General features: G+C 42.9%; 1 protein-coding gene across 3 annotated transcripts in view; it reads right to left on the bottom strand.

Moving 5' to 3' along the window:
* Positions 1–16,068, bottom strand: part of Best2 (bestrophin family protein) — a 90,109-nt gene that overhangs the window by 9,916 nt on the left and 64,125 nt on the right. For all 3 annotated transcript variants that reach the window (XM_078188300.1, XM_078188301.1, XM_078188302.1), the window contains one exon: positions 3,373–3,611. In XM_078188300.1, coding sequence (XP_078044426.1) covers positions 3,373–3,611 — 239 coding nt within the window. The remainder of the gene's footprint in view (positions 1–3,372; positions 3,612–16,068) is intronic.

The following is a 16,068-nucleotide window of genomic DNA, read 5'->3' as shown; positions in this document are numbered from 1 at the left end:
TTGCACTCGAGCGGTGACTCTGGGGCACCACTAAAATTATTCTATCACGTTGCAAAATAATTTTTGTAACAATAAGATTTAGATTTGAAAAATTATCAAGTAGTAAAACTGTTGGCAGGAGTCGCAAGAATAAATTTTCTATGCATAAAAATTTATTTTGTTAAATAGAATGGAATGTACCACGAACCAGAAAAATTATTTCAGATTTACAGTTAAAATGGCTCCGAGTGCAAAGGGTTAACATAAGATACTTTTGTTAATCAACAAAGAGTTGATTATAATATTTAAAAAAATAAATTATGATTGTAAACTTTTATATTTCAAAAAGCGAAATGATATTACTAAATATAATAAATATCGTTGTAAAATTTAGAGAACAAGAAACGACTTCTACTGCTCACCAATGCGCTCCGTAGCGAAATGGTTAATTGATCAATACCGCTTTGTTTCTGTAACAGCATCGCGCCAGGAATTTCCATCCTAGAATTGCAACGATCCGCGAACCATTGGACTTTCTTCCAAGAAGCCAGCCGATGGGTTCACGCGACCCATTTTAGATTTCATGCTGCTCCACCGTCGCGTCTTCTCTCTCTCTCTCTCTCTCTCTCTCTCTCTCTCTCCGCGTAGAAAACCGCGGAGATATCTCAGCGAATTCTCTCCGAATTTCACTTTCAGCATAGACGTTGGAAGCGTCCCGTCGCGTTCGCGCGGTTGCAGAATTTGTTAATGGTTTTTAATTAAGGGGAGCAGACGGAGCGTTGCGAGCGTCTGGTTCAATTACGCGCGAGCGCGCTTCGTCGTATCTCGGCAGCGTGAACGCGGTCGCCGAGCGTCGTCGCGGGGAGACGTTTTATAAATTGCGACAGAGCAGAGACGGCGATAATGCGCTTTAATTACCGGCGAAACTGCGACGCTCGGTGTTCTATTTGTCCCGCCTAGGGGGGGTCACCTTTTACTTCGTTGCACGAGAGTGAACTTTCAGCGACAGTTCTGTCGGCGGCATTCCGGAGACCGTTTAGGGTTTAGGCGGCGCGGGGTTCCGTACAAGAAATATCGTATCAAACGATCTGGTAAAAAACCGTTCGATGAATGGGCGCACGGTGATTGTCCGTTGAACGTAGAATGCGAACGTTCGAAGGAGCGGTTAATTGAACGAGATTGAGGATGATTGAGGCGGTGAACGATTCTTGGCTTTCCAAGACTTTTACCCGGCTTTGACAACTATTGTCGCGGATATTTATTTTACAGATGAAACACTCGCGAGTGTGCGATACGCTCTTGAAAACTCAGCTGTACCTTTTCCGCAGTTCTTATTATCTTCGATTGAAAAAATTACCGATTTTTGTCGACTATATACTTAACGAAACGCGATGGATTTCAAGAAAAAAGATACGTTGGTTTTCCCGCAAAAAAATCGCAAAGATGCATGGGTAGCCGTAGCACTTCGTTCTTAAAAATCGTCATTCTTAACACCTCGTGTATTTTCTACAATTGTCATTGTCGAACAAAGCGTGTGGAAAATATGCCTAATTAAATATTTTTAAGACACCCTGTATACGCTTCACAAGACCTGATTACTCTCGTTAAAAAAGATTTACCAGTTTCATCATTGAAAATTCGCGAAAATTCCTATTTCGTTGGACGAGGTTCCTGACGGTCCGGGTCAAAACCGACCCAAGCGACGAGGTTCGAACGACTCGAATCAGGATCCCGTAGCGGACGGAACAGAGAAAGGTCGTCGAAAGACCACGGATAGACAAAGAAACGTCGAGGGCGGCCGCGCTCGCGGCTCGAGCTGTTCGAAAAGCGATGGCGTCTGCACCCGGCAATTAGGAACGCTGGCTGACGAGCAATTAGCGTTGCACAATGCATACACGCGGCAGCTAATTGCGAATGAGAAACATCTTTCCGAGAATGGATCCGTTTTACTGCCGCGCCGCAATGAATCGAGTCCTTCGAACTGGATAACACGCTTTTCATAGAAACGCGCGGCGGACGTTGCGCTTGAATAATTGCACAATGTTGCTAACTCGAGGGGCGGCTGTTCGGCCGCCGAGGCGATCGGACGCGGCTTCGATGAAGACGTTCGAAGCGCTATAAACGTCGGTAAGTGGATAGTTATGGGACTTCGTCTCGATCGGAAGATCGATGGCTGGCGTAGCCGAAGGATTGAGCGTCTCGGATTGTAAATCGTTGGATGAGTCGATCGGGAAACGTGAGAAAAGGCTGCGGAGGAGGCTAACTGTGCAACAATCGAGTCTTGCACGGTTGATGCTATTAGCTATTTTTATTGCAACCAAGTGCGTATGAATCTTGCTCATCGAAGCTTTTCCACTGTATTTTTGAAACTAATGAAATCAGTACCTTATTAGACACTTTACCGACCGGTAACCTATAAATCGGCTTTTTCCTCCAATTCCTAACCTATAAATGCCTAACCAAGTGCGTATGAATCTTGCGCATCGAATCTTTTTCACATATTTTTGAAACTAATGAAATCACCTTATTGGACTTAACACTTTATCGACCGGTAACCTATAAATCGGCTTTTTCCTCCAATTCCTAACCTATAAATCGGTTGCCACGATAACCAATAATTTAATATCAATTATTAAAATAGTTAGATTGTACTACCGTAAGCTTCAATATTACTATACAATTTTCTAAATATTAAATATCTCTCGGAATTAATAAAATAAATTAAGTCAAAATAGAAACGAAAATTAAACATTGAGCACAATTTTTACAATCGGTCGGTAAAGTGTTAACTTAAGCAGCAGTTTAAACTGACTGCTACAGGATTATATCACTCGATTCTATTTCAATTTTTGTAGCAGTTCAATTTCTTGTCGATATCATTTATGATTGTAAAGCAAGACGTCACAGTTGCAAAAAGCAAAGCAAAAATGCAAGCTTATTGGAACAAATTCAATAGACCCACGATAATAACAAAACAGGGAAACGCTACTAATATAAAGAATTAGTGATCAGAAATTGAAGAACAATATTTCGAAACTATAGCACAGATATACAGTCACTGAACGTCGTTTATAATAAGAACCATCAAACGCACTGTTATCCCAAAATTCCTCTGCAATGTTGAAACATCTCCGAACACATAGAAAATAATCCCATAGCCCTGCATCACCTGATTCTCTTACAATAAATTGTCAAAGACGACACTTTTGCTCCGCGCGATTCACGAATTCACCGTTTTACTCTAGCAGAGAATCATTAATCCATTGGTTCGTTTACACGTGTCATTATGGCGGTCGTTATTTGTTCGTCCACTTAGGTACGAGCTGTATCGGCAAATGATCACCGGGCCCGGCAGGAATATAAATGTGACCCACGGGATCCGGCTACACTCACCTGAGTGTAAACGAGAGGAACGCAAACGGTGTCGTAACCGATCAACGCGCCAAGCCTCTTCCGGATGTCGCTGAGCTCGACAAGGAGGGTCTGCACCACTTGGTCGCTGGTAATAAGGGCCTCCCTCCTGGCCCTGTTTATTATGTTCGTCGCCCAGACCAGCGGCATCCAGTACTTGGACATCGCCGCCTTCTTGTTCATCATCTCGAATATCTTCTTCTCTGACTCCATCATCAGACCTGCAATCGAAACGAATTCGTTTTTACCACTACCGTATAATACTGTTTCATTTATAAATTATTATTGCACACGACACAATTCGCAGGATTTTTATCTATAATTTAACGCTTTAAACCTTTGCGCTCGGAGCCATATTAACTATAAATCTTAACTATAGATCTTAACTATAAATCTTAAATATATATTAAATTAACTATAAATATTAACTAAAAATAAATAAATAATTGTTCATACGAAATTAATTCTTGCGACTGGTACAAACAGTTTCACTGTCAAGAATTTTTTAAATCTAAGCTTTGTTAGTATAAAAATGATTTTGAAACGTGATAGAATAATGTCAGTGGTACCTCGAGTGCAAAGGGTTAATATGGTATTGTTTTACAAATTAATAAATTCTTTATCGTATTCGTGTGACGGCTATATAAAATATATTCCTCTCTATAATAATAATAATAATAATTATTATTATTATATTCTGCCTGGGTAATTGGAAGGAGAATTAAAGTTTATTCCTTCGGCTTGGAAATTTCGATCGTCGATGCTGAGTTTTCGAATTAGGATTTCGGCTTTAGAAACGCTATCGACGGATCGGTAATTCGTAGAAACTTTCGTGTGCGCATCCGTTGCTACGCAGTTGCTCCGCTCGTTACGTGAATGCAAATGCAGCCTGGTGCACTCGGTTTTTTGTCTGGATCGCGCACGTGTCGCTTTTGATCGTCCCCGCGGACCGTCCGTTGCTTTTCCAGTTCGACCATGAGATTTTCCAGCTGGCATTGACACTGCCTCGCTGGATCAATGCTATTTCAATCACTTTTGTTTCAAATATAATGCGCCTCTATCTGAAATATCGTTTGTAAAATCTCAGAACATCATTTTTTAGTGAAAACATGAGAATCACGAACTTGGCGACTGATTCTCTCGGTTACTATGCACGATATTCAAACGAATCGAAGAAGACATAGTAAAGGAATATTGACTCTATCCCGTGAAATTTTTTCAAAATTTTAAAACATTCGTTAAGGGGAGAAAACATTATTTTTTTACAACGCCTCGGTATCGCCAGCAAGAAAAATACGAGGTGAATTTTGTAATAATTTTCTCGATAACCACGCGAGATACTCAAACGAATCGAAAAGAGCATAATAAATTAACATTAACTTTATCTCGTCAATTTTTCGCGAAATTTTAAATCCCACATTAATGCCAAAAAAAAAATAATTTATTTACAATTTTCTCCACTTTCCCATAAAAAGATTAAGAATCTTATATTGTTTCTCTATAACAGCATGAGCTATTCGAACAAATCCGAAAAGTATATAACAAAGCAACGTCAACTAAACCTTACGACGTTTTTTCAAAATTTTAAGCGATCGATTAGCAACAAAAAGGCCTTTTCCGAAAAAGAAATCCCAATTGGCTGCGCGAAGAAACGCGATCCTCGTAGGAAGAAAGGCCGATTATTTATCAGCGCTCGAGCCGATGCTTATGTAATTGCTCGCGGGCCGGTCACGTGACCGGCTCGTAAACACGGAACACGTGGAGATCGATGCTCATTGCGGCCGTCGAACAATGCAGCCGCGAATACGCCATTACTCAGCCCGCCGCTCGTCCTCCTTGCATCGGGACGGGTAAAACAGTGCCCGGAGGCCATAACGGCGCGCGCTATCGGCGCCGTTCGAATTTTTCCGAAAGGAAAACTAAACGTTCGCCTGGCAGGCAACACGCAGGTTTGCCCGTTTCCGTTCGGGTTTCGAGTTACGTTCGCGTTACGTAACATTTTCGTTCGACGTCTCGCTGCCGGCTGGACGCTCGTCGCCGCGGACAATTAGCAACATTGCAGAATCCCCGGCGTTTAAGCCGGACGGTGCAGCATCGACGGAACTGCAGTTTCGGAATCACGGGGTCCCGTAACGATGCTCTACGAGCCCGATCGGCTCTCGTAAACCGTTCTTCCTCCCCCTCCCCCCTGAAAACTATCGCTTCTTTAGCAACCCACGGTTCACGCGAAACTTTTACTTCGCCGGAATAAAGGTTGCCATAAAATGTGTGCAACAGTTTGCAAATTGCGAGGCTGCGTCTGCTGGGATACAGCGGAAAGGATACCGGTGAATACGGCGTGGTTACGTCATTTCGCATTTCGCGCGGACGCTGCGAGAGAACGTTCCGGTGCCCGCGGAGACTTCGACGCCTGGCAAAACCGGCGGATCCTTCGGACGCTTGTTATGAATGAAAGCTGGTTTCCGTGAAGCGATTTATTCCTCCGGCGTCGTAGAGACGATCGAAACCCTCCTTGCTCAACTCTGTTAAACGCTCGGAGATTTATCGGCCTACCGGCTATCTCCATTTGCAATCGTAAACGTCCCGCGTACGACGCGCGAACAAAAGGCGTGCCGGTGAAAAAAAAATCGAGAAAACCCAGCCGTTTCAATTTTCGCTTGCGCTGACGCCACCGCGTACGAAACAATCATCTTAGGGAACTTTAATCGAGGAGGATACGTCCTTGCTCCTCGACCGAAATTTTGTCTCCTATTGCGCAACGAACGGTACTGTCAATGATCTTAGTTTTCCACTTAAAATCGTACGAAGAGGATTATCCTGTTTTAGGCTAGCTACATTCAATTTTAACCTCCTAGTTTTTAACTCCACTAGTACTTTTAACCTCTTAATATTAATATTTAATAACATGAATTATTAACACTAGATTTACGGAATCCGTCAAAATGACGGGTCACTGATTTGTTAACGTACTATTATTCAGATTTTAAAGATACATTTATTGCTTGTTTATCGATTATATTTACTATAATTATTTATATTTATTCATTTATCGATTACATTAACGATTAGAATAAATCGTTACTTTCATAAACATATATAAAACAGCTGCTTTTATTACTCCGTAAACCTAGTGTTAAAGATATTATGAAAGCTAAAATATATGTATCATATCTTTAACCCCTTGCACTATTACAACGAGTTAGACTCGTGATACAGATTCCATGCGAGCTCCAATAAATATGAATATTATTAATTTCTTCTACTTCGAAATAAAAATCAATTTTTCTGTAATCAAAGCTTAGGAACAAAAGTACACGAAGAAAATAAAAGGAACGAAAATCGTCTGGTCCTTTTATTAAAAATATTTAAGACAAATTAGCGCTGATCAACGCAGCGTGAAAGAAATCTAAGTGCAAGGGGTTAAGAAAAATTATAATCATCAGAAATTTCCTACCAATGCGCTTGCGCAGAGAATAACATCGTCCAACGCACATTGTAGCGACGCGTGATTCGCCTCGAACTTCTCCGCACATAGAATCATCCCCAGGTAAAATTCAGCCGTACCCACTAAATTCAATTAACCGAGTGGACAGTCTACCTAACAAATACTTTATCTCGACAAGGAAATCGTGATAACGAGCAAATGATTGGTCGTACGACCTTGAATCATGCCCGGACGTAGCTCAGACGTGCAGTTACCTTCCCCCGTCGTTGACACGGTTGCAACGCTGCCGATTACGCTGTTCAACCGCCCGACCGTCATAAAAATTCGAACAGAATTCTAAGAGAAACAGGCTCGGGATCACGCCATTTTGAATTTCATAGACGCGCAAGGATGGTTGCCGGCGTAGCCCGAGGACAGTTTAACGACGGCCGTCCGGGCAAAAACGATCTGAAAAAGACACGGGCGGCGGCGAGCGGCGATCGGTATCGGCTAACGGGAACACGGTAATTTCTCTGCCGTGGGAAGAGCAGGGGTGCGGATCGTATATATATATATATTTTTTTTTTTTCTTATTGTTAAACCAGAAACGGCCGCGATCGGACGGGCGTATCCGTAACGAAGCTAGATCGCCGGCTGAAGAAAAAAAACGTGACGAACGGTTATCGAAATAACTCGCGGCGTCGTCTCGACGTGCAGCCGCCGCGGAGAAGAAACAGTCTGCTCGCCGATCAAAGAACTGCAACGTGCCGACGCGTAGTTATTAATGGTGGCACACATGCTGCCGCGACGGCGGCCATAGTCGCCCCGGCACCGAGCAGGTTCAGGTAATGACCTTAGCGGCAAAAACTGACGCGCGTAAACTGCCGTTCAAAGCCGATGCACGCGGCTTGCACCACGGTCGCGTCCTGCTCGACGATCGGCGATTGTCGCTCGAGCGACGGCTCCTCCGACTCGGGGCGCATCGTGCCGGGTCGTCGCAGACCCCGATGGTCTTCCTGTCGCGCGAAAATTGTTGGAAACGCACGATTTCCCAGCTGCGAATCGCGGTTGCTTCGAGAGCCAGTTATAGGCGACGATCGATTTTTCTCTATTCTTTTTACCTAAAATTATTCCGGAAATATGTCTGGTGCGTTGTAGTTGGCGTAATATGTGTTGAAATTTTTTTTTCAATTTTTTGGTCTAAAGAAGACGCAATTCTTAGTCTAAATTGATCAAAGGGGTGGTTGTTAAAAAAAATCGATTTATGGCTCTTGTTACCCTATCTGATAGTGTGTAAAAATTCTCAAGAAATATCTAATACATTGTAACTAGTATCGTGCACCCTTGACATTTTTCCGAATTTTTTCAAATCCGAAAATCCTAGCCAACCCTGATCGGGAATGTAGCCACAGCTTTATTCGATTGTTCGAAAAAATATCTGACACTGACGTTATGCAAATGTTATGAAAATATGTCTGGTGTATTATAGTTGTCGTAATATGCGTTGGAATTTGTTTCCAATTTTTTGGTTTAAAGAAGACGCAATTTTTAGTCTAACTTGATCAAAGGGGTGGTCGTACAGAAAAATCGATTTATGGCTCTTTTTATCCTACTTGATAGTGTCTAAAAATTCTCAAAAAATATTTAATACATACACAGCTTTACTTTATTTCTGAAAAAATTCTGAAAATGTATCTGGCGTAAACGTTATGCGCATTTACGAATTTCTTCCGATTTTACGGCCAGGGATATTAACCCTTTGCACTCGAAGCCAATTTAACTGTAATTCTAAAATAACTTCTTCGACATACAGCATTTCTATTTTATATGTCAAAATGTATTTTATGCATATGAAATTGAATCTTGTAAACTCGTGCAACAACGGTTATGCTTTTAATCATTTTTGATGATTAAAAAATTATTTAAATGTGATTATTATTGAAATTTACTCTTATTTATCAAGAATGAATATTATTGAAAATGATTTAAAAATTATATTGAAACGTGCTGTAACAATTTTAGTGGCGCCCCAGAGTCACCACTCGAGTGCAAAGGGTTAACGTTAAAGTGGAGGAAATTCGGGAAAATCATGATTCCCGCTGGAGGTTTAAAGCGAGCAGCGCGGCAACCCGTAAAAACCCGTGAAAGCGGGTTTCGGTTTCCCCGGCGTGGCGCACTTTCGAAAATCTCGTTTCGGACGGATACGTCGTCGCATATTTTTCGTGCGAAAATCGGCAAGCGCGACGTGCGAAAGTCGGCCGAGTTACGCTAGGCACGACCGCGTTGTATATCGAATATTTCCTGGAGCCGAGGGTAGCCGCCAAGTTTCTTTGTCGCCGTGGCCTTTCCGTTCGCGGTCGTGCTCGACTTCCGAGTCGTCGTCGTCGTCGTCGTCGTCCCGTCAATTTTTATCGGCGATCGAACGCGCAATGGTGCACGCTCGTGGCAGCATAATCGATCCGTTATCGATCCGGTCTCGCTCTTCGCTGGAACTATAACGCGGCGTACGACTTTTAAAATTCACCTCGGATCGAACGCGAGAGCGTTTTTTTTACGACCGGCGCGCGACTCCGCGTTTCGCAAGCCGACTTAACGATTTCCTCCGACGCGGCCGTCGAAATCGACGCGAACACCATTTCGAGAACGGCGCGAATCGTTTATTATACTTAACCGGTGAGTCACTCGATGAATTATCATCGGTGACTCCCGGTTACGAACTCACGGGCCTCTCACGGTGTGCAGAAATCATGCGACCATGCGATTGCATCAAGGTCAACACGCACGGAATATACAGTGAGGCGATCGAGCCGATCGGAGACCGTATCGTTGACGCAAAACGAGAGTCTGACGTCTGCGCTCGTTCGAACGATTCTTTGGTGCAACGGTTGCGCTTCTATCGTTGCGTACAAAATATCTGCTTCCAAGATACCGTTCCGAAAGATTGGCGAGTACCCCATACCTCATAATCAACTTCCTCGATAACCATAAAAAAACAACCGTGCAAAATTAAAAAGCACGCGATAAAGAAACTTGAAAACTCTACCACGTCAATTTTTTCCAAAATTTTCGACCTTCCATAAGCACAGAAAAAAATCTTCATTTTCTCTAGCAAAAGGGATGTAAGAGCAAACATCCCTTTCTTCGCGACTTTCTCGATCACCGAACAAGATACTCGAATGAAACAAAGAAGGATGTATTAACACGTTGAATGCCACGCCCATTTTACAGGAATTGTCCGTGGCGCCACGATGAATTTTCTATAAACTATATTTCATGTATAAATAAAACTATTTTCAGATGTTTTATAAGGCATTCATTTCCTCACACCACTACATCAACGATGATAATAATACAAAAATTACAAGTACTGTCATTTGTTTAAATTATATATATTTTCATCAATCTGAGCGCGCCGGTCACCGGTGGCCCCCATGGCGTCACTGCCAAGTTCAGTGCCGGTCACCGGTGACCCCCGTGGCATTCAACGTGTTAAAGGAATATTGCCTCAGCCTTTTGCAATTTTTTCGAAATTTTAAATCACCTACACCAAGTGCTATGGAGCAACGACGCGTGCAATATCGTTCAACGATCGTTTGTAAATTTATCCGTAACGAACTCGCAACGACGGAGGAAAGAAACGTTGCGCGAGATTGTAATGGAATGGAACAGTTCGTTGCCGCAGTGACTAACTTTTAGAATGCTCGGTAGAAATGAGACGCGGCCGACGAGTATGTTCATTGAAAGCCGTTCCTACTTACCGTAAGCACGAACGCGTGCGCGGCAGATAAATTCGCCTTTGTCTTGCAACAATCGCGATTGTGTATTAACATATTCACAGTTCGCCGAGCCGTACAGAGGAGCGATTTTAATGACGAATGCCGCGCGAGTTTTTAATGATCACGGTCATCGAGACATTCCGTTTCGTTAACGCTGGGAGAACCACCGAGCTCCGAACGCGATTATTTTATATTGTTTTACAACATCTCAGATATAGAGACAGAGACACATATTATATTTCAACAAAGAAGCGTAACTAGGAATATTTCCAAGAATTATCTTTTTACCGTGAGAAACTAAAAAGAAAAAACCAGAAAGTAATTTTCACTGGGTTTCCACTGGTAATAATCACTATAGTCGCACTATAGTCAGATAAATATTCAACGTTAGATCTAATAAATATGAGTATTATTTCATCCTTTGCACTCGAAGCCATTTTTAACTGTAATTCTAAAATCATTTTTCTGACATGTAGCATCTTCATTTTATATATGGTAAAATGTATTTTATGCGCATGAAATTGAATTTTGTAACTCATGCAACGACAGCTGTACTTTTAATAATTTTTGAAAATTAATTTTTCAAAAGAAAATTATTTTGGAACGTGCTGTAGCAATTTTAGTGGTGCCTCACAGTCACCACTCGAATGCAAAGGGTTAATTTCGTCTAAATCGCGATAAAATTGAATTCTTCTGTCATCGAAGTCTAGACGCGAAAGTAAGTAAAGCTGATACAAGAGAAAAAATTATGTAGTCCTATCAAGGATAGTATTACTTTGTCGACCGGTCATCTGGTGGCAACCGATTCACAGGATCGGGGTTAAAAGCCGATTTTATAGACTGCCGGTCGATAAAGTGGTATCATGGACAAATAAGTACTAATCAACGCAGCGTTAACCCTTTGGCTACGGCAGACTTTGGCACGCAAGTTTTTCCTTAGAAATGCATTTCTGAGGAAGTATATTAAAATATTCAAAATACCGAATTCTATTACATTAGACCAATATTACTTGAAGTGACTATTAATTTTAAGCTTTTTCTTATAATATTTAATAATCAAATTTAATAATAAACAGGTGAAATTTGATCTGGACGTTCATTGGCACCTACAGTACCAGCAAGCCAACATGTGTCGGACGCTAATAGTCGCCAACAGCAGTCAAAGGTTTAAAGAAGTCGTAGCGCAAGGGTTCAAAGAACCTCCGACCAAAACGAACCGCCACGCGCGTCATCTAGACGACGCCGCCGAAATTCTGGGTCGAGTCGCGTCGGCGCGTTAACGCGCGTTAATTGCTGCAACGGTGCCGTTCGTCGGTTACCTGCCGAAAAGAGTCGCCGTGTCAGCAGTGTCATCGACACCGGCGCGTTTCAGCGGCATCACCGGTTACCCAACGCCGTTAATAACTGCTAACGAATCCGAATCGGCGTTAATTGCGAAAGCACGCGTGTCTCTGCGCGTCGTCGGGGTCCTTGGCGCGAGTCGTTTCGCGCCTTCGGGTATACATGTATGTAAGTCAGTAACGCGAACCCGTTCGCACTCTCGTTGCGATCGCGCGAGCGTAAATTATTACGCGAGGCCGATGTTAATGACATCGAGAGCTGCCAACATAAACATTGAGACGTCGGTCGGAGAGACGGGCGTTTATGGGCAAAATTAATAGGCGATGCCGGGAACTGTAGAGACGTACGAAACTCCTTATTTGGCTGCCGTTTCTTGCAATCGACAATCGAGGCAATTTATACTTTCCGCGGCGAGAACCGTGATCTGCTCGTAACGAATTAACGGTGGTACAAGCGTTTTATCTCTCCGCAAATGAAACAAGACGACGTCGATCAATAGTTAATGATGACAACACTTTATCGTCTTCATAATGTCTGATTGAACAAGACGATTTAAATTTTTCTTCCATGTAACATACGAATCAAATTACAAGAAATTAATAGCGTTCACTGCAAAATTGACTGTGCACAATCTCTAATAAAAGCGACAAGATACAATTTATTTTGTATAGTTCTCGCAATAGATTCTCCAGTAATTTATTCAATCATTTCTCAAGTAAATATTCTTGCAACTTCTCTAATTTTAAAACGAGATACCGGTCATTTAACCGCGGTAGATTTAATGTTAAAGACGAATAAATAATTCAACAACTGAATGAATAAAAAACAAACTATTACCGTGCTGTATTAATTCGATTTAGCCCGGAGGTGATGAAATCGAAGAATTTAAGGTATGCGATGCGAACGCGTTAATAACGCCTCGAGCATTTCTCTGTCCATCGGTGCTGCAACGTAGGCGCAGCCACGAATTAGGCTGGTCTCGCAACCGAACCGGCATTAGCATACAACGCCGCGACGCTTCATTACCATTTTAATTATCCGTCGACCGTCTTCTGACGGGCAGAAGACGGCGAAGGCGAGACAGTTCGTTTTTGCAGAAACGATTACGTCCGCCCGGGGCAAAGAAACGACCCGCGGGGAGAAATTGCGAGAGGATCATCGGGTTCGACGAATCGCAAGGGATGGGTGTACGGCTCGTTCCGCGAGAGGATGTTTACCTCGCGAAAGCGTCAGCTGAAGGGAGGCGGATAACCGGCGACGGACGGCGGTGGGCAGCGGCCGCGCGCTCGGGATGCACAACAGGCTCAAAGCCGGGAATGCTTCGACCGGGGTCAATAAACGCCGGGATCCTTGCTCGGCTGGCAAGGTCGCCGCCAAGGTAAAAAATCAGCCGTGTCTCTCCGTCTATCGCCTTCCTCCTCTCATCCTTGCGAGAACTGGCCGGCGCACGCTGAAGAGAGGCATCCTTCGCGGAGAGAACCAGTCCTCCGGTCCCCCACCCCTCCCCCTGCCTTTAACTTGGACGCCGGGACCTTACTTTTATTCCGAACCTTTGAACCCCAACATCCTTGCGCTGCCATTTGGAACAGTGGTCTGTTCGATGCGCCTCGAAGAACGATACCCGAGGATGGGCTTTTAACCCTTTGCACTCGGAGCCATTTCAACAGGAAATCCGAAATAATATCTCCGGCTTACAATATTGCCATTTTATATAACAAAGTGCATTTTATACGCACGTGTAATTGTTTCTTGTCATTCGTGGCAACGTAACATAACCTCAACGATTCTTAAAATGCAACCTTTATTAGTACAAAAATTATAATTATTTTGCAACGTGATAGAACAATTTCATTGGTGCCTCCCAGTCACCGCTCGAGTGCAAAGGGTTAATGTTAAAGACGTTCGCGACTCGGCACGTTAAAGCGTCGATAAGTGTCTGACTTTTTCACTGATCCATCGACAACGCGTGGAAATTTGTTCCTCGAAAAGTACGATTTTTATAAGGTACTTTCTTATGTCAATGATCATGTCAAGGCTAATGTTCGTTGGTCAAAAGGAATTTCGTTTTTCGGAAGAAAATGAAGGAAGATTTTTTAATATTACTCCATGGTGGTCTATTAGTTTTAGAGCCTTTTGCTATCTTTTTGATAGTTTTGAAATGTAACGTGTTAACCCTTTGCACTCGAAGCCATTTCAACTTTTGAAATCATTTTCCTAGCTCATAGTGTCCTCATTGTGACAAAGTGCACTTTTATTCATACAAAATTGATTCTTGCGACTCCTAATAACAGTTCCACTATTTAACAATTTCTTTAATCTAAACTTGTTTTATTTATTTTATAACTCTGTTATAAAAATTATCTTGGGATGTGATAGAACAATTATTGCGATGCCTTGGAGTCACCACTCGAGTGCAAAGGGTTAAAAGAGTCACGGTCTTTATTGGAAAACTGATTCAGTTCCTTGCAGTATTTGCAATTTATAATTCTTTTGATAAGGTGAAAATTAACTATAAGTCATTCCACATTGCCCAAAAATATAATAAAATTAAAATATTTCGCATAACAAAATTTATTTATAATAAATTTCCTCATAGAAAATTTTCTCGTAGAAAATTTACTCAGAAAAAAATTCCCTCATCAAAAATTTGCTCACAACAAATTTCTTCATAAAAAATTCTCTCACCAAAAATTTACAAAACCATCCGAGGTATCGTTCTGCCTCCAAGCGCCGGTAATTATGAAACCGGTCACGTCGTCCAATATTCTGATTCGAGGTTTTCCCGGCTTGTTTCCAGAGAACGTTGATCCAGAGGATTGGCACCGCGAATGACCGCGGGCGACGACGCGATCGGTGATCATCGGGAAATCGCGATGTTTGGCGCGATCGTCCGGACACGCAGCCAAGCTGTCGCTCCGGTCGGGACGCCTGGCGCCGGTGAAACTGTACTGATTAGGAAATGCCCCCGCGTAATTAGACGGGCGCGCGAGTTTAAGCGATGTGCGCGGGCACACGCGACCGGCGGATGCGCCCTGGGTGTCAATCGACCGGAGGAGAAAATCGGCGGCTTGTACACGCCCGCGCGTTCGCCCGTGCATGGCCGACGAACCCCGCCCGCACGTGTGGAGATCATAGCCGGCGATAGCGTTCGACGATTTCACTATCAGTTGAAAACCCGAGGTCCCCGGCGTTCGCCGAGCGCCTACCATTTACGCGTTCGATGAACTTTCTATGAGAAATGCAAGCCTCGCCAGATGGAAACCGAGAAATTAGGCCTAGGAGTTCGTGGTCAATACCGTATCGCGACGGTTACGTTCGCTTCGTGGATGTGAAAGGGTTGGGAACTGCGAGCCACGCCCGTTCGGAGCGTTTTAGGTAAAGAAAGTGAAATGAACAGCTTTGACTTGGGCCAGGTATCAAAGACGATTAGGTTCTTGTTAATTATTCTAGATTACTTTTTCCATTATTATTTCTTTTAATAAAGAGCTACGAAGCCACGCCCACTTGAAGTACTTTAGATAAACAGAGAGGGAATATTTCCCTGTAGAGGATTAATATTTCCTTATAATGGTTTAAATTTCGAAAATATTTTTATATATTAATCTGGATCAAGCATAAGCATAATCACGCTGAATAACGTTTCTACCTCGTTGAAAATGCAAACATGAAAGCCACGCCCACTTAAAGCGACCAGGACGAATGAAACCTGACAAATTATCATCTGTCCAGACTTTGACATAATGTAAACTGCCTCGGTGTGTTCTAAATGACTTCGTATCGCCCTATGGAACATTGTCCTGTATTCGTTTAATTGAAGAGCACCGATGCCACGCCCACTTTGAAGATTCCGAGCGGACGAAACAAGGTGAACAGTCTCCCCCGAAGACTTTGACAAAAAGTAAAATGATTTAACTTTAAATCGTTTTTCGTCAATCATATGTCAGACCGTCCAATGGGACACGCTGCTGACTCACCGATGCCACGCCCACTCGAAACATTTTACGAGCAGAGCAAGAGGAACAGCCTCTTCTGAGAGGAAATAAAGTACGATCGGTTCCTCTACGTCGCTTTCTATCAATCGTATGAATAGATTGCTCTATGGGACACAATCCTTCCAAGTGAAGAGCAAGAAAGCCA

The sequence above is a fragment of the Augochlora pura genome, chromosome 7 (assembly GCF_028453695.1).
Source record: "Augochlora pura isolate Apur16 chromosome 7, APUR_v2.2.1, whole genome shotgun sequence".
Classification (NCBI taxonomy): Eukaryota; Metazoa; Arthropoda; class Insecta; order Hymenoptera; family Halictidae; genus Augochlora; species Augochlora pura.
Note: the sequence above shows the minus strand (reverse complement) of the source record. Positions and strands in the feature narration are given on the sequence as shown.